Below are 26,180 nucleotides of genomic sequence, written 5' to 3'. Positions count from 1 at the left end.
AATCTGCCCACAGATACAATGAAGGAGCACTATTCCTCCCACTGACACCAATGAAGGGGCGCTTTTGCTCCCACTGACACCAACAATGGAGCACTGTTCCTCCCATTGACATCAACAATGAAGCACTGTTCCTCTCACTGACACCAACAATGGGGCACTGTTCCTCCCACTGACACCAACAATGGAGCACTGTTTCTCCAACTGACAACAACAATGAAGCGCTATTCCTCCCACTGACACCAACAATAGAGCACTATTCCTCCCAGTGATACCAATTTTTGGCACTATTCCTTTCAATGACACCAATTATGGGGAATTATTCCTTCCCTTAACATGGGGAAGATGGGGCATTGTTTACTTTCACTGATGAAAAGACATTTGCTACTCCCACTGACCACAGTCTGGCCACCCCAAGATCTGCAGGACAGTAAACCAGCTCTTTATTTGGAAAGTTGAAAACTCCTGTTCTAGGGGGTCATGACCCTATGGGTGAGATCAGATGGTGGCTTGTAGGCTGGTGATGAGCAGATATGAAGCTGAAAAAGTAATAGTGTATGTATTCCAAGACAATTTTCCCAACTAAAGGGAAAGAGGTTGAGGTCAGGACTAAAAGGAATAAGATGTGTCAGATAGAAAATTAAAAGGTGGGGTGGGGGGACCAGGAGGGGGGTCTAGTCCGCTGGGCATGCTTTACAAACTGTATATAGCCTCAGCTTTAATATACAGTGCTGTGTTCTGGCAGTGGGACAGAAACTTTCCATGCTACACCCCGAAAAAAACGTCGGGCTGAGCTCTGCTCCGCCATTCAAAGGCAGCTTTGTATTATCTAAATGAATAAAAAGCTTCCTTGGATTAACTGAGGAGGAGATTGTAACTTATTTCACCCACCTCTCTGCCTTAACTATTTAGAGGAAGCTTTGTATTCATTCACAGAATACAAAGCTGTCTATGAATGGCAGAGTGGCACTCAGCCTGACTCAATTTTGTTCCAGGAGTGGGTTGGGATGTTCGCATCACACTGCCAGAACACGGTGCTGTATACTGTATGAGCTGAGGCTATATACAATTAATATAGCACGCCCAGCATGTGCACCTGTTCATGTAGGAAATACTTTATTTAGACCACCTTGGCCCAAAGGAACTAGTTACAGTAAAGTGAAAGTAAAGTCAGACGTATAAACAGAAGATGCAAAAATGTCCCATTTTTCACTAAAGATTACCTGCTTCAGGACCGTCCCACGATAGATTTACTGCTACAGGGGAGGTTTCCTGTGCAGAATCACATATATATATTATATAGACATGATTTGGCATGTCCGCCTGCAGAGGGCGTACGTGCACCACCAACGGGCCACTTCTGCTGTGATTATTCACAGCAGAAGCTGATGTCCGTCTGCAGGGGGCGCATTGTAGCCGATCTGCTGGTGCCAGGCACTGGATGTCTGCCGACACCCCCCGATCATCAGTAAAACACCCAGAACCGAGCTCTGCCTATGTAAACAAGGCAGAACCATGTTCTGACGGGGGGTGGGGGGGAGGGATAGATTTTGTGTTCCTGCAAAGCAGGGAATAAAATCCAATCGATTCCCTTAGTAAAAGCACCTAACACAATACACACAGGCACACAGTTAACTGTTTGATCGCCCTAGATGTTTAACCCCTTCCGAGCCAGTGTCATTAGTACAGTGATGTTGTATATTTTTAGCACTAATCGCTGTATTAGTGTCAATGGTTCCCGCAAAGTGGCAAAAGTATCAGTTAGTGTCAGACTGTCCGCCCTTTACTAGTATAAAAAAAAAAATTAAAAATCCGTAAATATATACCATAGTTTGTAGACACTATAACATAAACCAATTACCAAAAATATGTAGCAGAATACATATTGGCCTCAATTTATGAAGAAATTTGATTTTTTACATTTTTTTATTGGGTATGTTTTATCGCAGAAAGTAAAAAATGTTTTTTTGTTTTTTTTTTCTAAATTGTGTTTATACCGCAAAAAAAAAAAAAACAGAGATAATCAAATAAAACCAAAAGAAAGCTCTATTTGTGGGAAAAAAAATGACATGAATTTTATTTGGGTACAGCATGCTGTACAAACTGTATGTAGCCTCAGCTTCATACAATATACAGTGCTGTGTTCTGGCAGCGGGACACAAACTTACCATGCCACACCCGAACAAAACTGAGCCGGGCTGAGCTCTGCTCAGCCATTCATAGGCAGCTTTGTGTTATCTGAATGAATAAAAAGCTGCCTCTGATTAACTGAGGAGGAGATTGTAATTTGTTAGTTAAAGTAACTCCGAGCCGTATCGCAAAAAAATGGCCTGTTCATGAAGGGGGGTAACTCTTACGGCGGTCAGCGGTTGAAGAGAAAGCAAAGCTCAAAGTCAGATGTATAAGCACAAGATGCAAAAGCTTCCCATCTTTCACTAAAGATCACTTAGCAATGCCAGAATGAATACAAAAGAAAAAGTAATACAGTGAACCCCCCTCCATTCCAGACCCACCCGCGATAAGTGAAAATCTGCGAAATAGAAATACCCTATTTAAATACACCCTAGGCTTGTTTTTAAAACTTTTACGGTACTGTTAAAAGTATTTTAACCACTTGCCGACCGCCGCACGACTATCTACGGCGGCAGTCAGCCCCTCACAGGCAAAGTGACGTAGGGCTACGTCACTAGCTTGTGAGGGTCTAGGGAGCGAGCGTGCGCCGCCGGAGGCGCGCTCCCGCGTGGTCACGGACCCCCCCCGCGCGTGTGACCGGCGGACCCGATGTCCGCCGGCCACTCTGCGATCGGCGGGGGAGAGGGAGAAAGTCAGGCAGCTTGTGTAAACAAGCTGCCTGTCATTCTCCCCTCTGTATGAGAGATGATCATACGGATCTACTATGTAGATCCGTTGATCACTCTGCATACAGCTGAAGCCACAGCCAATCACAGTAAGAATCACGCCCCTAGGGACACACACAGCCCCTCCCTTTAAAATAAAGTTAACCCCTTCACTACCAGTGTATTTTTACAGTAACAGTGCATATATATAGCACTGATTACTGTAGAAATGTCACTGGTAACCCCAAAAGTGTCAAAAATGTCAGTCAAGGGTCCGATCTGTCCGCCGCAATGTCGCAGTACCGCAAAAAAAATCGCAGATCGCCGCCATTACGCGTTAAAAAAAAAAACAACAAAAATGACAAAAATCTTTCCCTTAGTTAGTAAACGCAATAACTTTTGCGCAAACCAATCAAAATACGCTTTTTGCGATTTTTTTATTTACCAAACATAGGTAGCATAAAACAAATTGGCCGAAAATGTTAAAAAATTTTGATTTTTACATTTTTTTGGGGGGGAATTTCATATAAAAAAAGTGAAAAATATTGCTATTTTTGCAAAAGTTACGCTCTTTTTTTGTTTATAGCGCGTGATCAAAAAATCGCACAGGTGATCAAATACCGCCAAAAGAAAGCTCTGTTTGTGGGAAAAAAAGGACGCCAAATTCGTTTAGGTACAGCGTCGCACGACCGCGCAATTGTCCGTTAAAGTCACGCAGTGCCGAATCGCAAAATACCCCCTGGTCGTTTAGCAGCCAAATCCTCCGGGGCTTAAGTGGTTAAGGTCATTAAACACACTTCTAAAACAATAGAAACACATTTAAACACATAAAAGATATTGAGAGAGTGAGCAAGAGCAAAGGAAAACACAAAAATATTTAATTAATAATGAATTAATAAATATAATAATCAGGGCTTTTTTCAGCAGGAACGTGGGGGAACGCAGTTCCGCCACCTTCAGAACTGAATGTATGTTATGGCAAGGGTTGCTGGAGGGTCGATTGATGCTGGCTGCTGGGGAATCTATTGTTGCTGGAGGGGATCTATTTTTGCAGAGGAAGGGGGTCTGGGGAGATCTTCTGTTGCTGGGGAGGTCTTCTGTTGTTCATGGGGTCAATCATTGCTAGGATGGATCTACTATTGAGGGAGGAGTCATTGGTGCTGACTGCTGAAGTGTCTACTGATGATGGCTGCTGGAGAATCTATTATTGCTGGAGGGGATCTATTTTTGCAGAGGAAGAGGGGGTCTGGGGAGGTCTTCTGTTGTTCATGGGGTCAATCATTGCTGGGATGGATCTACTATTGAGGGAGGATTCGATGTTGCTGACTGCTGAAGGGTCTATTGATGCTGGCTGCTGGGGAATCTATTGATGCTGAAGGGGATCTGTTCTTGCAGAGGAAGGGGGTCTGGGGAGGTCTCCTGTTGCTGGGGAGGTCTTCTGTTGTTCATGGGGGTCAATTGTTGCTGGGATGGATCTACTGTTGAGGGAGGAGTCATTGTTGCTGACTGCTGAAGGGTCTATTGATGCTGGCTGCTGGGGAGTCTATTGTTGCTGGAGGGGATCTATTTTTGCAGGGGGGTCTATTGTTGCTGGTAGGGTATCTATTGTTGCTGGGGATTGGTCTTATGTTGCAGGGGGGTCAATTGTTGCTGGAAGGGATCTACTGTTGAGGTAGGGGTCTAATGTTGCTTGCTGCTGGAGGGTCTATTGATGCTGGCTGTTGGAAGTCCATTGTTGCTCGGGTGGATCCATTGTCACTGGGGTGTCCGTCATTGCTAGATCCATTTTACTGCTAATTATCATTAAAATTATGGAAACCACAAAATGATACTTGGTTCTGTATTCTCTAAAAGAGGTGATACTGGGAGGTGGGCAGGGGGGTGGAACAAAGGAATGGTGCTCGGAGGTGGGTAGGGGGCGGAGTCAAGGGATCACTCCAAAGGGAGGAGTTCCTGCACCTATTCGCTGAGAAAAAAAGCCTTGATAATAATATTAATAGGTCTTACAGAAAAAAACAATGTGAAATATCGGGACCACGAAAACTGAACCGCGATATAACGGGGGTTTACTGTGTTTACATTGTTTTGGTTAGCTATACAACACTATAGGGTGGAATCACTAAAGACAAATAGACAGTTAACTTTACAAGGTTGCACATTGCAGGGGGATTACCCCCAGAGATTAGTGAACTTCCTCTGCAACTATACTAGGGATGTACTCACATATGAAAAAAGGCATACAGCATAACACAGTTCCCCCCTGGCTGGCGTGATGACGTCACTACTGTGGAACTTCAATCTCTGAATCAACATTGATTATTTGTAATCTGCTGGCATTAGATAATTAGACAGAAAAGTATATCATATTTTGTTTCAAACAGTATAACTGCGGCGGGCAGTCCTTAACCAAGTAATGGTGGACAGTGTCGGCCTCCTGGCAGGATCGGGCACGTGGGAACTCGAACACACCTGAGTCTATCTCTGCTGCTTATTTTGTCTAATAAATGATAGCTGTCAGGCTGTGTCGGAGCCCCTGACTTAGAACAAGCAAGTAGCAAGTTACAGTCAGGTCCATAAATATTGGGACATTGACACAATTCTAATCTTTTTGGCTCTATACACCACCACAATGGATTTGAAATGAAACAAACAAGATGTTCTTTAACTGCAGACTTTCAGCTTTAATTTGAGGGTATTTACATCCAAATCAGGTGAAAGGTGTAGGAATTACAACGGTTTGTATATGTGCCTCCCACTTTTTAAAGGACCAAAAGTAATGGGACAATTGGCTGCTCAGCTGTTCCATGGCCAGGTGTGTGTTATTCCCTCATTATTCCATTTACAAGGAGCAGAAAAAAGGTCCAGAGTTAATTTCAATGTGTTATTTGCATTTGGAATCTGTTGCTGTCAACTCTCAATATGAGATCCAAAGAGCTGTCACTATCAGTGAAGCAAGCCATCATTAGGCTGAAAAAACAAAACAAACCCTTTAGAGAGATAGCAAAAACATTAGGTGTGGCCAAATCAACTGTTTGGAACATCCTTAAAAAGAAAGAACGCACCGGTGAGCTCAACAACACCAAAAGACCCGGAAAACCACAGAAAACAACTGTGGTGGATGACCGAAGAATTCTTTCCCTGGTGAAGAAAACACCCTTCACAACAGTTGGCCAGATCAAGAACACTCTCCAGGAGGTAGGTGTATGTGTGTCAAAGTCAACAATCAAGAGAAGACTTCACCTGAGTGAATACAGAGGGTTCATCACAAGATGTAAACCATTGGTGAGCCTCAAAAACAGGAAGGCCAGATTAGAGTTTGCCAAACAACATTTAAAAAAAGCCTTCACAGTTCTGGAACAACATCCTATGGACAGATGAGACCAAGATCAACTTGTACCAGAGTGATGGGAAGAGAAAAGTATGGAGAAGGAAAGAACTGATCATGATCCAAAGCATACCACCTCATCAGTGAAGCATGGTGGTGGTAGTGTCATGGCGTGGGCATGTATGGCTGCCAATGGAACTGGTTCTCTTGTATTTATTGATGATGTGACTGCTAACAAAAGCAGCAGGATGAATTCTGAAGTGTTTCGGGCAATATTATCTGCTTATATTCAGCCAAATGCTTCAGAACTCATTGGACGGCGCTTCACAGTGCAGATGGACAATGACCCAAAGAATACTGCAAAAGCAACCAAAGAGTTTTTTAAGGGAAAAAAGTGGAATGTTATGCAATGGCCAAGTCAATCACCTGACCTAAATCCGATTGAGCATGCATTTCACTTGCTGAAGACAAAACTGAAGGGAAAATGCCCCAAGAACAAGCAGGAACTGAAGACAGTTGCAGTAGAGGCCTGGCAGAGCATCACCAGGGATGAAACCCAGCGTCTGGTGATGTCTATGCGTTCCAGACTTCAGGCTGTAATTGACTGCAAAGGATTTGCAACCAAGTATTAAAAAAAGTGAAAGTTTAATTTATGATTGTTAATTTGTCCCATTACTTTTGGTCCCTTAAAAAGTGGGAGGCACATATACAAACTGTTGTAATTCCTACACCGTTCACCTGATTTGGATGTAAATACCCTCAAATTAAAGCTGAAAGTCTGCAGTTAAAGCACATCTTGTTTGTTTCATTTCAAATCCATTGTGGTGGTGTATAGAGCCAAAAAGATTAGAATTGTGTCGATGTCCCAATATTTATGGACCTGACTGTAGGTCATGTCCCATGTACACCGGCTTAGCATGACAGCCAGGTCACTGGTATTTCTCCTGGAAAGGTCCGCAGATACACATTTTTAGAAAAATGCATGCAGCACGTACCATTGAATTCTTGACGCTTTGCAATAGCCGCTCGTGCTGCTCCGCTATCGCCAGCGCCGCTGAGTGAACTTTATGATAGATGGCTTCACCTTCTCTGGTTTGGAAGATAAAGAGGCCCTCTCCTGTGTCACACATCCTGCCAACAGACAAACACAAAAAAAAAAAACACATGATGAGACTAGACTGCAGCTCCAGCCAAATACATCATTAGTCTTTCCGCATGTACGTCCAAGACTGTCCGCTGCAATCACTGCGCTTCCATCCCAACCTGTGCAAACAGCACACTGATAAGAATATTATCAGCCTCAGATGTCAGTATGGAGACACTGCTGCAGATGATTGGCCGGAGTGGCAAAGTGGCTTTCCAGATACTGACATTTAAAGCATCACCAAACCCAAAAAACAAAAACGTAATGTATTGCAGCTCACTAGCTGACTGCATTCGTTTTGTTTTATTCTTTTTTAACAGTTAAGAACATTTTCAGCAGGTACAGAATGTGTCTGTTGAGGCTGACAGAAATTGAATATCCTTGTCATATCCTATGAGATGAACACGAAGCATAAAATAATTCCTATCATCAAACTCCTTGCCTTCGTGCTCTAGAACAGGGGTCTCCAAACTTTCTAAACAAAGGGTCGGTTTATTGTCCTTCAGACTTTAGGGGGGCTGGACAGTGGCCAGCGGGAGTGGAAATTGTCCTGGCTTCAGTGGGAGTAAAATCACCACATTTGGTACAAGGGGAAGGAATAGTGCTCCATTATTGGTGTTAGTGGGAGAAATTATGCTCCATTGTTGGTGTCAGTGGGAGAAATGATGCCCCATTGTTGTTGTCAGATGGCAAAATATTGTCTCGTATCAGTGGGAGGAATAGTGCCCCATTGTTGGTGTCAGGGGGAGAAATGATGCTCCATTATTGGTGTCAGTGGGAGAAATGATGCTCCATTGTTGGTGTCAGTGGGAGAAATGATACCCCATTGTTGTTGTCAGATGGCAAAAAATTGTCTCGTATCAGTGGGAGGAATAGTGCCCCATTGTTGTTATCAGTAGGAGGAATAGTGCCCCATTGTTGCTGTCAGTGGGAGGAATAGTGCCCCATTGTTGGTGTCAGGGGGAGAAATGATGCTCCATTATTGGTGTCAGTGGGAAAAATGATGCTCCATTGTTGGTGTCAGTGGGAGAAATGATACCCCATTGTTGTTGTCAGATGGCAAAAAATTGTCTCGTATCAGTGGGAGGAATAGTGCCCCATTGTTGTTATCAGTAGGAGGAATAGTGCCCCATTGTTGGTGTCAGTGGGAGGAATAGTGCCCCATTGTTGGTGTCAGTGGGAGAAATTATGCCCCATTGTTGGTGTCAGTGAGAGAAATGATGCCCCATTGGTGGTGTTAGTAATGATGCCCCATTGTAGGGGTCAGAATAGTGTCTCATATCAGTCTGAGGAATAGCGCCCCATTGTTGGTGTCAGTGGGAGAAATGATGCTGTCATGGTTCTCGCCGTGGCTTTCAGACGGTCAGGCGTGGCCGCCGCTAAGCACCTGGCGGGGGATTTGAACCTGCGTACTTTGATATTCTGTCCTGTTATCCTACCTCTGAGCCACACTTCAGCTCATATGGATCCAGTCTTGTTTATTGGACATTGGGGGCTGGACTTTACCTGTGAATACTCCTGTCTCTCATTGTCCACCTGAAGCTAATTGCTCATTTAAGCAAGGAATAAAACACTGCCTCTCCCTGAGAGCAGGGTCAGTTCATTGATCATTGTTCCTGGTTGACAGACTTAGTTCCTGTGTTCCAGACTGACTCGGGATTCTGTCTGTACCTTCGCTCCGTGTTGATCTTGTGACCTTATCTTCCTCCCATCTCCTGATCCTTATCTGGACTTGTGTCATCCAGTGACTACAGTTATTCCTGGACTTCCCTTCCATTGTATTCCTGCCGGTCCTGCTTATTGGAGCACCTTTCCTGCCAAGCCCCCGTGCACAGATTCACAGCCCAGATGGCTTCCTTACCTGGTCACCTTGGACTGTGGATATCTGCAAGAGTGAGCGTACATCTCTGCATTACAGACTACAACCAAGGAAAGCCCTGACAGATGCCCCATTGTTGGTGCCAGTGGGAGAAATTATGCTACATTGTTGGTGTCGGTAGGAGAAATGATGCTCCATTGTTGGTGTCAGTGGGAGAAATGATACCCCATTGTAGGTGTCAGATGGCAGAATAGTGTCTCATATCAGTGGGAGGAATAGTGCCCCATTGTTGGTGTCTGGGGGAGAAATGATGCCCCATTGTTGGTGTCTGGGGGAGAATAGTGTCTCGTACCAGTGGGAGGAATAGTGCCCCAAGGTCCAGGTAAAGGCATGTAAAGGGCCACAGTTTGGAGATCACTGCTCTAGAAATTAAAAATAGGGTCACTCGAGCCATGATACTGTACATACTAAAGTCAAGGCAGTCCTTTTGGATAGGGTAAGTATTAATAATTGTTGAAACCATGGGTGGCTCACTTTCTACCCGTTGACTTTGATGAAACGCGTTGACTTTGATTGGAACATGTATCGGCACATACCTTTAGAGTTACCCGTTGAATCACCCTGTTTACATCTCCTCCTGGGGTCCCCTTTCTATTCTTTACCCTTTTCCTGAAGTTTCCCCTCTTTACTCTATGTCACTATTTCTCTTTTTTTCCTTCTTTTGCTCCATGCACCTATATTTCCCCTATTTCGGACTACCTGCTTCTTTAGTTATTGTCTTCAGCAGGGTACATGTCATTAAAGTATCCACAGACCAGGGTTTCTCAACCAGGAATCCATAAAAGGCAACCAGGGTTCCTCCAGAAGTTGTTAGGGGTTCCTTGAGTAATGAGACATTTCTGCCTCTCAGATAAGTTCCCACTGACACCAGTGATCTTTTTAGCTATCTGGGAGAAGGTATTTCTTCCCAATTTCCGCATGTGTAAGGAGCATTATTCCATCACACTAATTTATCATGAGTTGTAGATATAATATTTACTATCAGGGGTTCCCAGAGACCGGAATATTATTTCAAGGGTTCCTCTGTGTTGAAAAGGTTGAGAAAAGCTGCCATAGACCCTCAGTGTATGCGGCAGAATCTCATTGGTTAGCAACCTGACCAGTAACCACCCTGACCAGTAACAACCCTGACCAGTGACCACCCTGACCACTGACCACCAGTAGCCACCCTGACCAGTGACCACCAATAACCACATGATGTCCCACTGGAAGAGCCAATAAGGGAGTGATGACACTGGAGAAGGCAAAAATAGCTTCCTAGCAAGTTGCAATCCTGATGCTGGTAAGTTGTTGGCAGAGGCCGGATCGCTCAAGTGACAGGAGTATGCAAACAATTATTTAGAGCAACATATTTTATTGAAAGCAGTTATAACACATTTTCAGCCATTGAACGAATTAGTATGTGATATAAAGATGGTATAAATATTCTGCTGGCCAACACAATAAACAAGGGACGGTTTCAATAATTGTTTAAAACTTGTGATAGGTAAAGGGTGAGTCCACCTAAAAACATTACACCTGCTGTGCCCATTATGAGGGGTTCCCACCATCCATGTACTGAGTTCCTGGGTCTGTACACCTGCCGTGCCCATTATGAGGGATTCTCACCATCCCTGTGCTGAGTTCCTGGGTCTGTACACCTGCTGTGCCCATTATGAGGGATTTCCACAATCCCTGTGCTTAGGTACTGGGTCTGTACACAAATGCTATGGCCATTGTGATGGGATCCCACCATCCCTGTGCTGAGTCCCTGGGTCTATACACCTGCTGTGTCCATTATGAGGAGTTCCCATAACAGGAAGTGAGAGAAAATTCCTCTAAAGCAGAGGTCTCCAACCTTTTAAACAAAAGGGCCAGGTCTATGTCCTTCAGGCTTAGAGGGACCCAACTTTGGCTAGTGGGAGTAAAAATGTGCCCTGGCCTCAGTGCATCATCATTGGTTTAATGGGGGAAATAGGTCCCCATCATTGGTATCAGTGGGGGGAATAGTGTCTCATCATTGGTATCAGTGGGGGGAATAGTGTCTCATCATTGGTATCAGTGGGAGGAATAGTGCCTCATCATTGGTATCAGTGGGAGGAATAGTGACCCATCATTGGTAGAGCAGAGAGCTCTGAGAACTGAGAAGTGATCGGCGGTGTTTGAGCCTGTAGGAAATCTCAGCAATAGGACACAGATGGCAGGAAAAAAAATCTGACGGGGGTTATAACCCTCCCTTGCTCTATTCGGACTGAGAAAACAAGTTTTGTCTTTAGTTCGTCTTTCATTTACTGCTTGTTAAAAATATGCAAATACTTAAGGATCCATTCACATATAGGCATCTCCACGATGCTGCCCGCCATCCTGGATCATTGCAAGTCGCGAGAGGCCCATGCGATTCCCGTGACTTGCAATGGCACCCCAAACATGCCGCGATTTTGCCACGATTTTCGCCTGATGAATCGCGGTAAAATCACGGAAACAGAATAGGGGGACGCCCATCGCCCAAAAAAAGTACAAGAACTTCTTGTTTGCGCTGCGTTTGGGGTGCCGTTTCAAGTCGCGAGAATCGAACGGCCACGATTTGCCATTATTTGGGATCGCGGGCAGAATCGCGGTGATTCTCCCCTCGATCCGAGATGCCTATATGTGAATGGACCATAAATGTCTATAGTCTGGCCACAGGAAAAGTTTACATCAGCCTTTCTATTGATATGCACACATAAGCTTGGGCTTTCAATGAGTGCTTTCTGTTATAGTTATAGGGCTCATGGTATGCCACCCTTCCTTGCAGAGGTGTAAAGTGTTTGTGCATCATTCCAGAAACATTCTTCTATTCAGGTTTCAGCTGTGAATCCGTCTGCCCTTTATTTAATCGTTCCTACAGCTTTGTCTACACCCACCTGCCGGCTTCAAAGGTGAACCAGGCTGGGTCTCGCCCGTACCTCCGTAGGGAGCTTAGCGGCCAAGACACCAGCTTCAGCCTTGGATTTTGTACGTCCCACAGGCAGATGTTCTCGCAGGTGATCTGCAGCGTGCATTCCCCGTGGACATCTAAATTGGGAGACGGCATCAAATACACATTGAATCTCTCTGGGAGAAAAAAAGATGATTAGTCTGCAATCTGCGTAGGAGAGCCATCACACAAACACGTCATCATCATTATATCAATACAATTCAGAAACTGAGACATTTTATTTAAAAACTCTTCAGCAGTCCTTCTGTTATTTATGAATGTTTGTACAAAGACTGGGTATGTTGGTTAAAGTGGAACTCCAGGAAAACAGCTAGATACACAGATGAAATACACTATATTGTCAAAAGTATTGGGACACCTGCCTTTACACGCACTTTAATGGCATCCCAGTCTTAGTCCGTAGGGTTCAATATTGAGTTGGCCCACCTTTTGCAGCTATAACAGCTTCAACTCTTCTGGGAAGGCTGTCCACAAGGTTTAGGAGTGTGTCTATGGGAATGTTTGACCATTCTTCCAGAAGCAAACTTGTGAGGTCAGGCACTGATGTTGAATGAGAAGGCCTGGCTCGCATTCTGTGCTTTAGTTCATGCCAAAGGTGCTCTATCGGGTTGAGGTCAGGCCAGTCAAGTTCCTCCACCCCAAACTCGCTCATCCATGTCTTTATGGACCTTGCTTTGTGCACTGGTCCAAATCATTTGGTGGAGGTGGGATTATGGTGTGGGGTTGTTTTTTAGGGGTTGTGTTTGGCCCCTTAGTTCCAGTGAAGGGAACTCTTAAGGCATCAGCATACCAAGACATTTTGGACAATTTCATGCTCCCAACTTTGTGGGAAAAGTTTGGGGATGGTCCCTTCCTGTTCCAACATGACTGCACACCAGTGCACAAAGCAAGGTCCATAAAGACATGGATGAGCGAGTTTGGGGTGGAAGAACTTGACTGGCCTGAACCTCAACCCGATAGAATACCTTTGGGATGAATAAGAGCAGAGACTGCTCATGTGTGTGTAAAGGCAGGCATCCCAATACTTTTGACAATATAGATTTGTATTTTGGTCCATCCACTCTATACAGCACAGTTCTGTCTGGAAGGGCAGGAGTCCTCCTTTTCTCTCTGCTGCTGCTCACTAACATTTAAAGGTCTTGTCCCTCCCCCAGTCTGTAACTGGACAGTGAAAGGAGAAGCAGCAGACTAGTGTATGGCCAGCTTTAATTAAAGGAAAGACTCCTCCCCTTCCGCCCACCCCTGTGTGCAAACAGCTCGATTGGAGGCTTTAGTCAGGAGATTACTCTGATTGGACGAGGTGGTGCGATGACATCAAAAAAATAAAGCCAAATCAGACTCTCCTGACAGGAGACATTATTATTATTATTCAGGATTTCTTTAGCGCCAGCAGTTTACGCAGCGCTTTACAATGTTAGAGGGAGACAACGCAGTTACAATACAATAAAATACAAGAGGATTAAGAGGGCCCTGCTCAGAAGAGCTTACAATCTAATGGGGTGGGGCAGGTGTTACAAGAGGTTGTAACAGTAGGGAATGAGCTGATGGCAGATTAGTTGGCGGTGTGATAGGCTTCCCCGAAGAGATGAGTTTTCAGGGTAGAGCGTTCCAGAGGATGGGAGAGGCCCTGGAGAAATCCTGGAGACGAGCATGGGAGGAGGAGACAAGGGAGCTTGAGAGTAGGAATGTCTTGAGAGACATGATGACAGGGGAGAGAGCTGAGTAGGCAGAGTTGATGACCTATCAGGAGCTGTTGCTCCTTTATGGTCCAATCAGTAGGCTGCGCATAAGTGACACCCCTGTATTCTTTAACTCATAGGAAACTGAGTCATCCTACCGGTTAGTCCAATAGAAGGTGTGTAAATCGCAGAAGTGTCTGTACATCACTACAAATCATTTTGCACATAAGACTATTTACTTACTGTATGTGTATGAGTGTATCTAATTACTTCCAGGTGTTTACCTTCAATGTGGAACTCTGGTCAGCCAATACAAGCATCTTGTTTCTCCCCCTCCGGTAGTAAAGGTTTAAATGCATGTTTAGTCTAGAGCAGCCATTCTCAACTAGGGTTATGTGGAGCTCTAGGGTTCCTCCAGAGGTTGCTGGGGGTTCATTGAGCTGTGGTGGTGCCTGCACAGGTTCAGGTCCAAAAACCACTTGGCATAATCAGCTGTATGACATCAATGATCTTTTTAGCAGTCTGTAAGGGTGGCATCCTGACCACCACTGTAATGGGGGGGGGGGGCATTATTCCCACTGGCTACCAGTGTAAAGGACATTTTCCCCACTGACCCCAAATAAATTGGCTTTAGAAGGAGTCCCCCAAGATCTAAAAGGGGTTCCTCTGGGGTAAAATGGTTGAAAAAGTCTGGTCTAGAGCAGTGGTCTCCAAACTGAGACCAACAATTGGGCGAAATGACACCAACGATGGGGCACAATCCCTCCCACTGACACCAATGATGGGGCACAACTCCTCCCCCCGACAACAATGAAGGAGCACAATTCCTCCCACTGACACCAACGATCGGGCACAACTCCTCCCACTGACACCAACGATGGGGCACAACTCCTCCCACTGACACCAACGATGGGGCACAACTCTTCCCACCGACACCAATGAAGGAGTACAATTTCTCCCAATGACACCAACAATTGGACCCAATAACACCAACAATGGGCCACAATCAATTTCTCTCAATGATACCAACAATTGGGCCCAGTAACACCAATGATAGGGCACAATTCTTCCCACTGACAGCAATGACAGGGCCTGATTCCTCTCATTAACAGCAAGGATGGGGCACAACTCCTCCCACTGCCACCAAAGATGGGGCATTTTTTATTCCCACTGACATCAGGACCTTTTCTACTTCAAATGCCCACAGTCCGACCCCCTAAAGTTTTAGGAACAGTAAATTGGCCCCCTGTTTTGAAAGTTTGGAGACTCCTGGTCTAGAGGGTAGGGAATAGGCAGAAATACTTACCTTATGTGCTGCTCCCATAAGCTTTTTCCTTGTGAGAGGACCAGTCCCATGAAGCAGCTCCTCTTCGCTGGTCGTATCAGCTGCCAACGTCATCATGTACAATGCAGGACCAAGTCCTGCATTATACACTAGGTTGCGGAGGCCCTGCTCCAAAGCGGAGGAGAGTGCCAGCTTTTGGGAGAGCAAGGCATAATGTAAGATGCTCTGAGGAAGGGGCGAAGCCTCGAAACACATTTCCGTCATTTCAACAAAGACTGTGGACTCTATATTCATGGACTCCGTCATTGGAATCTGATATGCTGGTTTACATCATCCGTTTGTGAGTAGACACCTTTTAATTTGTTTTAAATAAAAGCCCTACTGAGAATAATGCGCTAGGCTGGTGCGCCCTTTCTTTGTGTTTTTGTTTGCAGTGTTTTCTCGACCACCCCGGTAGCAAGGCCTAGCCATTGGGGATGCCAAGTATGAGTCCTGTGATAGGAGTGATCTGGGAGCCTTGTTTCTGAGTGCAGGAGTAGGGTGCTAAGCATCGCAAATTTCTTTTGGATAATGTAAGTATTTCCTATCCTCTACACCACATGTGTCAAACACAAGGCCCGTGGGCTGAATCTGGTCCTCTAGGCCATCTAATGTGGCCCTCGCACCAGCTCTAGCCTTCCTTTGGTCTTCCTCCAGACCCTGCAATTTCTGCTTCCCAGCAATGTCCCCAGCTTCTTCTCAGCAGCAGCACAAGGTAAGGGGGAGCACTGTGATGTAAGGGAGGGTGGAGGACCCTTGACTGCTGATGGTGGGGGTGCTCTTCTTGACCTCTTCTTACCAATTTCTTTTCTAAAATCATTGACCAATAATCTTTGTAGCCATCTGTAAGAGTAATCATCTTCTCACTGACAACCAGTGAAAGCAGCATTCTTCACAATGGCCACCAGTGCAGTGGGACCCTTCTACTGACCATCAGTGTAAGCACCATTCTTTCCAATGTCCACCAGTGCAGTGGGACCCTTCTCCTATTGACAACCCGTGTAAGCAGCATTCTTCTCAATGGCCACCAATGCAGTTGGACCCTTCTTTCACTGACCACCAGTGTAAGCAGCATTCTTCACAATGGCAACCAGTGCAGTGGGACCCTTCTCCTTATGACCACCAGTGTAAGCAGCATTCTTCCTAATGGCCACCTGTGCAGTGGGACCATTCTTTCACTGACCACCAGTGTAAGCAGCATTCTTCCCAATGGCCAACAGTGCAGTGGGACCATTCTCCTTATGACCACCAGTGTAAGCAGCATTCTTCAAAATGGCCACCAATGCAGTTGGACCCTTCTTTCACTGACCACCAGTGTAAGCAGCATTCTTCAAAATGGCCAACAGTGCAGTGGGACCATTCTCCTACTTACCATCAGTGTAAGCAGCATTCTTCCTAATGGCCACCAGTGCAGTGGGACTCTTCTCCCACTGACCATCAGTGTAAGTAGCATTTTTCCCAGTAGCCACCTGTGCAGTGGGACCCTTCTCCTACTGACCATAAGTGTAAGCAGCATTCACCCTAATGGCCACCAGTGCAGTGGGACCCTTCTCCCACTAACCACCAGTGTAAGCAGCATTCTTCCCAATGGCTGCTAGTGTAGTAGAACCTTCTCCCATTGACCACCAGTGTAAGCAGCATTCTTCCCAATGGCCACCAGTGCAATGGGACCCTTCTCCCATTGACCACCAGTGTAAGCAGTATTCTTCCCAATGGCCACCAGTGCAGTGGGACCCTTCTCCCATTGACCACCAGAGTAAGGGGACCCCTTACCTGATAATCACCAATGTAAGGTGGTCCTTCTCTCACTGACCACCAATCTAAAGGGGCCCTTCTCCACTAAACACCAGTGTAAGGGAGCTCTTCACTGAACACCATTGTAAGGGAATACAATTTATATTCCCCTTATTTATTTTTCTTGCCATTCTTATTACTTGTTTTTTTTTATTATTATTATTATTACTGAAAATAATTGTGTTATACAAAGCAGCCCTTGGTGTAAAATATTTGAAATATGCCACATTCCTTATTCTTAGATCTCAACTTACTGTTCACCCCAATTTACCCTGAGCTGTATATATAGTAACTATTATCAAGGGTTTTCTGAAACCCAAAAGCTACTTTAAAGCGGAGTTCCACCCATTTTTAATACGTTGGATTACATAGATGTATGTAATCCCCTTTAAAACGACTTTTACCAATGGAAACTTTTTTTTTTTTTTGCTAGTAAATACCTTATTTTCTTGTTTATTCCTCCTCTCCTCACTTCCGGGTCCGATCGGCGATGACGTCATTCGGCGATTCGCAGTGTGTGCTGGGATGTATTCCATGCCAAAAATCTCGCAGTATTACCCAGGAGCTGAGCTGTACTGTGTGTATTGAGGCCGTGACCTGCCCCGCCTCCTCTCAGTGAGTTGTACTGTATGTATTGTATTCAGGCCGTGCTCTGCCCCGCCTCCGCCCCGCCTCCTCTCAGTGAGCTGTACTGTATGTATTGTATTCAGGCCGTGCTCTGCCCCGCCTCCTCTCAGTGAGCGAGGACTGAAAGCATTATATCCTCACTGAGAGGAGGCGGGGCGAAGGCGGGGCAGAGCACGGCCTGAATACAATACATACAGTACAACTCACTGAGAGGAGGCGGGGCAGAGCCGGGGAAGGTCTCGGCCTCAATACACACAGTACAGCTCAGCTCCTGGGTAATACTGCAAGATTTCTGGCATGGAATACATCCCAGCACACACTGCGAATCGCCGAATGACGTCATCGCCGATCGGAGCCGGAAGTGAGGAGAGGAGGAATAAACAAGAAAATAAGGTATTTACTAGCAAAAAAAAAAAAAAAAAAAGTTTCCATTGGTAAAAGTCGTTTTAAAGGGGATTACATACATCTAAAGTTACGAAAATGGGTGGAACTCCACTTTAAGGGTTTCTCCATGTTAAAAAGGGTGAGAAAGGCTGCACTAGACTAAACAAGCATTTATCCTTTAATACCTACAGCCCCAAAGTGCTTAGCTGACCAGAATTCAGCCTTAAGGCCCCATTTACACCTTTGCGTTCCTCCGTTCCGGAAACATGGGAAATGTGCAAAAAAACGCACATAAGCGCGTAGCCCAGATGTGAATGGGGCCTAAGACCTGCAAGTTCCTGGAAATGTTCATCACATGCACAGACTCCTCATCACGGGGTCTATTATAAAAAATAAAATATAAATTACTTCTGGAAGAATGGTCAAACATTCCCATAGACACACTCCTAAACCTTGTGGACGGCCTTCCCAGAAGAGTTGAAACTGTTATAGCTGCAAAGGGTGGGCCAACTCAATACTGAACCCTACGGACTAAGACTGGGATGCCATTAAATGTTCATGTGTGTGTAAAGGCAGGTGTCCCAATACTTTTGGTAATGTAGTGTAGATTCCCTGGTTGAATTGCTATGTAATCTTTTTCAAAAAACAGACACTAGTCTCCTCTGGCCTCTGTATTTTTTAGCACATCTTTGGTTGTTTTTTTTTCTTCCCTGCCACAAATGAATATCTACAGTGTGATATGGGGGTTGTTAGCACAGAGGTGGTGAGTGGCTTTAAAGTGAGTCCACGTCAGTCAAAACTGTGTTTAACCTCCCTGGCGGTATGATTCTTTCAGATTTTAGGTGCTGAAAGCAGTACAATTATTTTGCATGTAATTCTTAAGAATGAGCAGCCCAAACCAACTATTTACATATGATTTTTTTTTTTACTGTGCTTTCTTATTTATAACATCTCGGTTATGATAAAGTTTGAAACACAAAATCATAAATTATAATATAATAAATAACTATAAATATAAAGTTAAAGTATGTATGTATGTATATATACTGTGTGTATATATACTGTGTGTATATATATATACATACATTATATATATATATATATATATATATATATATGTATACATACATTATATATATATATATACATATATATACATATATATATATATATATATATATATATATATATATATATATATATATATATATATATATATATAATATGTATACATATATATATATAAAATAAATTCACATTAGTTTGCCCCCAGTGCCCTCTTTATATGTATGTATGTATGTATATATATATATATATATATATTTATATATTATTATATATTATTTATATATATATATATATACATACATACCTATAAAGAGGGCACTGGGGGCAAACTAATGTGAATTTATTTTATTTTGTAATGTATCAGGGTGTTTGTGTGTTTTACTGTTTGAATTTGCCGCTGGTTCCACCCCCTCTGCGAACGTCACGTCGCAGGAGACGGAAGCCGGGGCACAGAACATCGGGAGGAAGATCCGGCCGCCGCACACCGCCGGCATACAAAGCTGGATCCCGGGGACAAGGTGAGTGCCCTCTCTACCAGGATCCAGTGATCTTCCTAGAGGTACCCCGAGTGTGGCTCGGGGTTACCGCTTTTGGCACTGAAATTTAACCCTGAGCCACACTCGGGAATACCGCTAGGGAGGTTAAGGGTGAGGCAGCCAACGTTTATTGAAACAAAATCATCTTCACAACACAAGGTTTCCCATGCAGGAGTTTTGGGTTCACTCAGAAACAACATCAACAGAAAAATACTGAGCCACCTGGCTCTCCGGTCACCCAGACCATGGGCTCTCTGGCCCACTCAGCCTTGGCAGCAACCCAGGTTATCCCACTTCTAAGGAACGCAGGACTCCCTCTATTCCCCAATGTGAACTTGCCAGTCACCTCAGCTTTTTCAGTCTCTCTAGATCAGCGTTGCTGCCCTGACTTTCTCAGTCCTATGGACAAGAAGTCCCCCCCCCCCCCAACATAGGGTCTCGTCTTCAGACCTGGTCACCCCACCTTCCAGATGCTCTCTCCAAATGGCAGCAACTGCTCTGAGTTCCCACCAGGCTAGAATTTATAGCGAGTGTGCGCACCAAGAGACACACACAACATGTAGAACGCCAGGAAGACCTGGACACAGGATTGAAGGTTCCGTCCCACTCAAGATTTTTTGGAACCTTCAAACTCTAGGCCCCGATCCTGGGGACTCCTGGACTACCAAACCCACAGAAAATCTATACAAAAATATGTAGCAGAACACAAATTGGCCTAAAATTATGAAAAAATTTGATTTTTACATTTTTCTTTTTGGGAATGTTATATAGCAGAAAGTGAAAAATATTGTTTTTTTTTTTTCAGAATTGTCGCTCTTTTTTTGTTTATAGCGCAAAAAATAAAAAAATTGCACAGGTGATCAAATACCACCAAAAGAAAGCTCTATTTGTGGTAAAAAAAAAAAAGGACATCAATTTTATTTAGGTACAGCATCGCACGACCGCGCAATTGTCCGTTAAAATAACGCAGTGCCAAATGGCAAAAAATGGCCTGGTCATTAACCACTTAAGCCCCAGAAGATTTTACCCCCTTCCTGACCAGGGGGTATTTTGCGATTCGGCACTGCGTGACTTTAACGGACAATTGCGCGGTCGTGCGACACTGTATCTAAACAAATTTGGCGTCCTTTTTTTCCCACAAACAGAGCTTTCTTTTGGTGGTATTTGATCACCTGTGCGATTTTTTGATCACGCGCTATAAACAAAAAAAGAGCGTAAATTTTGCAAAAATAGCAATATTTTTCACATTTTTTTATATGAAATTCCCCCCTCACAGGCAAAGCCCTACGTCACTTTGCCTGTGAGGGGCTGACTGCTGACGTAGATAGGCGTTAGGCAGTCGGCAAGTGGTTAAGGAGGAAAATCTTGCGGTCCAGAAGTGGTTAATTTGTCACCATGCGTAGACAATTTTAAAGCGAGACATGTTAGATATCTATTTACTTGGCGTAACAATATCAGTGACAGCTAGCCAATTCCCGCTGTCAGCTGTCACTGTTCTGTGAATGGGAAAACTACAAGTACCAGCAGTCTTTGCGGCTGTCGGCTTGTAGTTCTCAATGAACTTCCAGAGCAATGTGGATTGCACTTGGTAATTCACTGAGCTTCCTGTCACAGTGTCACTGCCTGCCTGTATCAGAGGTACCAGCACACAGATACACAGACAGTCTGCAGGACCCTGGCATTACACTTACAATCTGCTGATCATGGGTGCAATGCTTTACAGGTCCATAACAACACAAATAATAAATGCATATTTTTTTACCTGCAAAAAAATTTACATTTTTTTTTTTTTAAATAAAAGTGGAATTTTATTTTAACCACTTAAGCCCCGGAGGATTTGGCTGCTGAACGACCAGGGGGTATTTTGCAATTCGGCACTGCGTGACTTTAATGGACAATTGCGCGGTCGTGCGATGCTGTATCTAAACAAATTTGACGTCCTTTTTTTCCCACAAACAGAGCTTTCTTTTGGTGGTATTTGATCACCTGTGCGATTTTTTGATCATGCGCTATAAACAAAAAAAGAGTGTCAATTTTGCAAAAATAACAATATTTTTCACATTTTTTATATGAAATTCACCCAAAAAAATGTAAAAATCAAAATTTTTTAACATTTTCGACCAATTTGTTTTATGCTACATATGTTTGGTAAAAAAAATCGCAAAAAGCGTATTTTGATTGGTTTGCGCAAAAGTTATTGCGTTTACTAACAAAGGGAAAGATTTTTGTCATTTTTGTTAGTAATGGCGGTGATCTGCGATTTTTTTTTGCGGTACTGCGACATTGCGGCGGACAGAACGGACCCTTGACTGACATTTTTGACACTTTTGGGGTTACCAGTGACATTTCTACAGTAATCAGTGCTATACATATGCACTGTTACTGTAAAATTACACTGGCAGTGAAGGGGTTAACTTTATTTGAGAGGGAGGGGCTGTGTGTGTCCCTAGGGGCGTGATTCTAACTGTGATTGGCTGTGGCTTGAGCTGTAGGAACAATGATCAACGGTCCTACATAGTAGAACCGTATGATCATTGTTTCTACACAGGGGAGAATGACAGGCGGCTTGTTTACACTAGCCGCCTGCCTTTCTCCCTTTCCCCCGACGATCGCTGAGTGACCGGCGGACATCGGGTCCGCCGGTCACACACGCGCGGGGGGGTCCGTGACCGCGCGTGAGCGCGCCGCCGGTGGTGCGCGCTCGCTCCCCAGAGCCTCACAGGCTAGTGACGTGCCGATACGTCACTCTGCCTGTGAGGGGCTGACCGCCGCAGTATATGTACTTGCGGTGGTCGGCAAGCGGTTAAAAGAGAAGTAAGGTTTTTTTTTTACTAGATTCATACTTACCTAGGTGGGTGCAGCATCGGTCCAATGCTGCATCTGTCCCTCGATGCCTCTAACCCTGAGAACCAAGCGATCGAACCCCGCCGATCACTCAGTTCTCACAGCTCCCTGAGCAGAGAGCTGGTTACTGTTAGCAGTTCTTGGCCCTGCCCCCCCCCCCCCCACCGCACTCACTGGAGCGCTGGGCTGTGGAGGGGGGTGGGAGCAGCTGGTTTAGGCTCCCACAGGTTTACTAAAAGACTGAGCCGGGTGCAGGTCCAGGCGTGTGGGCGGATCATGACTCCATTGTCAAGATCTTGCCCAGCTCTGTGATGTCAGCCAACAGCGGGCTTCGGGCCGCTGTCTGCTGAAAACAGTTCACAGGAGTGCAGAACAAAAACTGCACTCCTGTGATCCACAGGAGAAGTACAGCCAAATGAGCTTTGGCTGTACTTCTCCTTTAAAGTGTATTTTTACCTAAAAAAAATGATGGTTTTGCAAAAACCGGCGCACAAATATTGTGTGACATAAAAAATTGCAGCACCCATCATTTTATTCTCCAGGGCCTCTGCTTAAAAAAAAAACATATAATGTTTGGGAGTTCTAAGTAATTTTCTAGCAAAAAAGCTTAGTTTTCAAATTATGTGAGAGGTGTCAGAATAGGCCTGGGAAGCGAGTGGTTAAAGCATAATTTTCCTGTTCAGAAAATACATGCTGGAGCTTCTCAGACTGCAAATCCAAGAATCCTGTGTTATTTCCAACTATTACCTAAATTCACATAGTGGCAGGGCCTCACCCTGTCACATCAGTTATCTAGATTATCTCTTAAAACAAATAAAACTTGTCTTAGAAGACCAGAGGCAACCTATTCTTCATTACAGTCCTGTGATAACTGTTGCTTCAGTTGAGACAATCAGTTACAAATGGAGGGGAGGTCCATCAATGCTATTGATCTGGGATAACATGCAGATGTTTCAAGAGGCAGCTCAGCTACAAATAACTTTCATGAGTGCCGGTGTTCTAAAATTTCATCGGACCCGTGAAAATTCCGGACCCTCGTCACTTCCGGTGACGCTACGTCAACACCAGCTGGTGCGAGCCGCGGTGCGCATGCGCACAAGACATTTTCCAGGTCCGATTAAATTTTAAGACTTAGCGAACAGCTGACTGAGAGGAGGTGGGGCTGAGGCACCGGGTATGTGCGGTCCACCAACTCCACTTCCGGGTCTATGCGTTCCAGACATAGATCTTTTTTTTGTTGTTTTCTTTTCTATCATACCACACATTCCCTTTTCTTCCATGGAACGGAAAGGCGGACACTCTTTTTTTTTTTTTTAGCACATACCAACACAAGTCTTAAAATGTCATCGGACCTGGAAAATGTCTTGTGCGCATGCGCACCGGGGCTCGCACCAGCTGGTGGTGACGTAGCGTCACCGGAAGTGACGTAGCGTCACCGGACGTGACGAGGGTCTGGAATTTTCACGGGTCCGATGAAATTTTAGAACACCGGAAAGCATATGTTTATTAGACAAGACATTGCTACCTACCGTTCTGCTCTCTCTCCACTCCGGAGGCTAACAGGTCTGGTTCTCCCAAACTGATGTCGCTGATCCGAGTCCCAAGGCACTCTGTGTGCAGAATCTTGCACCATTCATCCGCCTCCAACTCTGAATGACATCACACATAAAGGAAATGTTATGGAGCTCTAAACAACTCCTAAAGGTATTTTACAGATCAGAACTGAACTCCATTTGAAGCCCAACTCCAGACAAAATGTTTAATTTTGTTGTGGACAGTGTGTGGAAGGGTTAGAGCTTTAGTCGGCTTTTTATCTCTGTGTCCTTGTTGAGGGCATTCCTGGGAAATCCTACCAATGTGGATGAAAATGTTGTGGCATTATGTTCCAGTGACAACTGCTACCATTATTTCTTCTACTGGTGTTGAACTAACAGGAAGGGAGGAAAAATCTCCCTAAATGGGGACTCAGAGATAAAAACCTGATAAAAATGTTGACTTGTCCCCTCTTTGTAAAATAAAAAAACATTAGCCTGCCATTAGGATTCAAAGGAGCTATCCCTATAATGACCCAGTCATTCTGGCTATCTACATTTTGATTAGATCTTTAAATAAAACTACATAAAAAGTACTGTCTAGCATTAGTAAAAATGAAGGCACCTGAACTATATATAATGGCCAAAAGGCTATGGACTACTGACTATCATCACACCTACACCATATAGCCAAAAGTGGACCACTGACCATTACATCTACAAACATTATATGTCCAAAAGCCTGTGGACCTATGACCATCTCACCTACACTAAATTGCCAAAAGTCTGTGGACTACTGACCATCACATCTACATTATACATCCAAAAATCTGTGGATCCATGACCATCACACCTACACTAAATGGCCAAAAGCAGACCACTGACCATCACATCTACATTATATGTCCAAAAGTCTGTGGACCTATCACCATCTCACCTACACTATATGGCTAAATGTCTGTGAAACCCTGGCCATCACATCTACATTATATAGCCACAAGTCTGTGGATGCCTGGCCATCACATCTACTTTTTATTTGCCAAAAGTCTGTGGACCTGTGGCCTTCACATCTACATTATATGGCCAAAAGTCTGTGGGGCTGTGGCCATCACATCTACATTATATAGCCAAAAGTCTATGGTCCTGTGGCCTTCACATTTACATTATATAGCCAAAAGGTTGTGGACCCGTGGCCTTCACAAATACATTATATAGCAAAAAGTCTAGGGAACCCCTGGCCTTCACATCTACAATATATAACCAAAAGTCTGTGGACCCATGGCCCTCACATCTACATTATATGGCCAAAAAGATGTGGACCCCTGGCCATCACATCTACATTATATAGCCAAAAGTCTGTGGACCCCGGGCTTTCACATCTCCATTATATGGCCAAAAGTCTGTGGACTGGTGACCTTCACCTTACATTATATAGCAAAAAGTCTGTGGACCTGTGGCCTTCAAACCTACATTATATGGCCAGAAGTTTGTGGTCCCGTGGCCTTCACATCTACATGATATCGCAAAACGTCTGTGGACCCCGTGGTCTTCACATCTACACTATATGACTGAACCTTTGTGAATACCTGACCATCACACCTACATTATATAGTCAAAAGTCTGTGGACTCTTGGCCTTCAAACCTACATTATATGGCCAAAAGTCTGTGGACCCTTGGTCTTCACATCAACATTACAGGACCAAAAGTCTGTGGACCTGTGGCCTTCACATCTACATTATATGGCCAAATGTCTGTGAACCACTGGCCATTCCATCTACATTATTTAGCCAAAAGTCTGTGGATGCCTGGCCATCACATCTACTTTTTTTAGCCAAACGTCTGTGGACCCATGGCCTTTACATCTACATTATATGACCAAAAGTCTGTGGGGCTGTGGTCATCACATCTACGTTATATAGTCAAAAGTCTGTGGACCCCTGGCCATCACACCTACACTATATGGCCAAATCTTCGTGAACCCATGACCATTACACCTACGTTATATTGCCAAAGATATGCAGACGCCTCCAAGTGATTTTAGGTGTTTCCAGTGAGGGATGCTGCTAATGTTCTAGCATACAAAGACATTTTAGACAATTATACACTTTCATCCTTGCGGTAACAGTTTGGTGAACATTCTGTTCCAGCATGACTGTGCCTCGGCAAAGTCAGCTCTGTAAAGACATAATGTAACCAGTTTGGTGTGGAGAAACACAAAAGGATCTGCGCAAAGCCCTGACCTCAAACCTACTG

The 26,180-nt window shown here is 44.5% G+C and overlaps 1 protein-coding gene across 2 annotated transcripts in view; it reads right to left on the bottom strand.

The window, feature by feature from the left end:
- DOK5 (docking protein 5) overlaps positions 1–26,180 on the bottom strand; it is a 212,077-nt gene that overhangs the window by 39,574 nt on the left and 146,323 nt on the right. Inside the window, exons 4-6 of one of the 2 annotated variants that reach the window (XM_082272160.1) lie at positions 23,924–24,043; positions 12,065–12,254; positions 7,155–7,290 (exon numbers count right to left, since the gene is read on the bottom strand). In XM_082272160.1, the coding sequence (XP_082128286.1) occupies positions 7,155–7,290; positions 12,065–12,254; positions 23,924–24,043 (446 nt within the window). The remainder of the gene's footprint in view (positions 1–7,154; positions 7,291–12,064; positions 12,255–23,923; positions 24,044–26,180) is intronic. The other variant, XM_082272161.1, reaches the window with a different exon arrangement.

The sequence above is a fragment of the Pelophylax lessonae genome (assembly GCF_965119305.1).
Source record: "Pelophylax lessonae genome assembly, chromosome: 11".
Taxonomy (NCBI): Eukaryota; Metazoa; Chordata; class Amphibia; order Anura; family Ranidae; genus Pelophylax; species Pelophylax lessonae.
The sequence above is the reverse complement of the archived record's forward strand: the minus strand, read 5'-3'. Positions and strand labels throughout refer to the sequence as shown.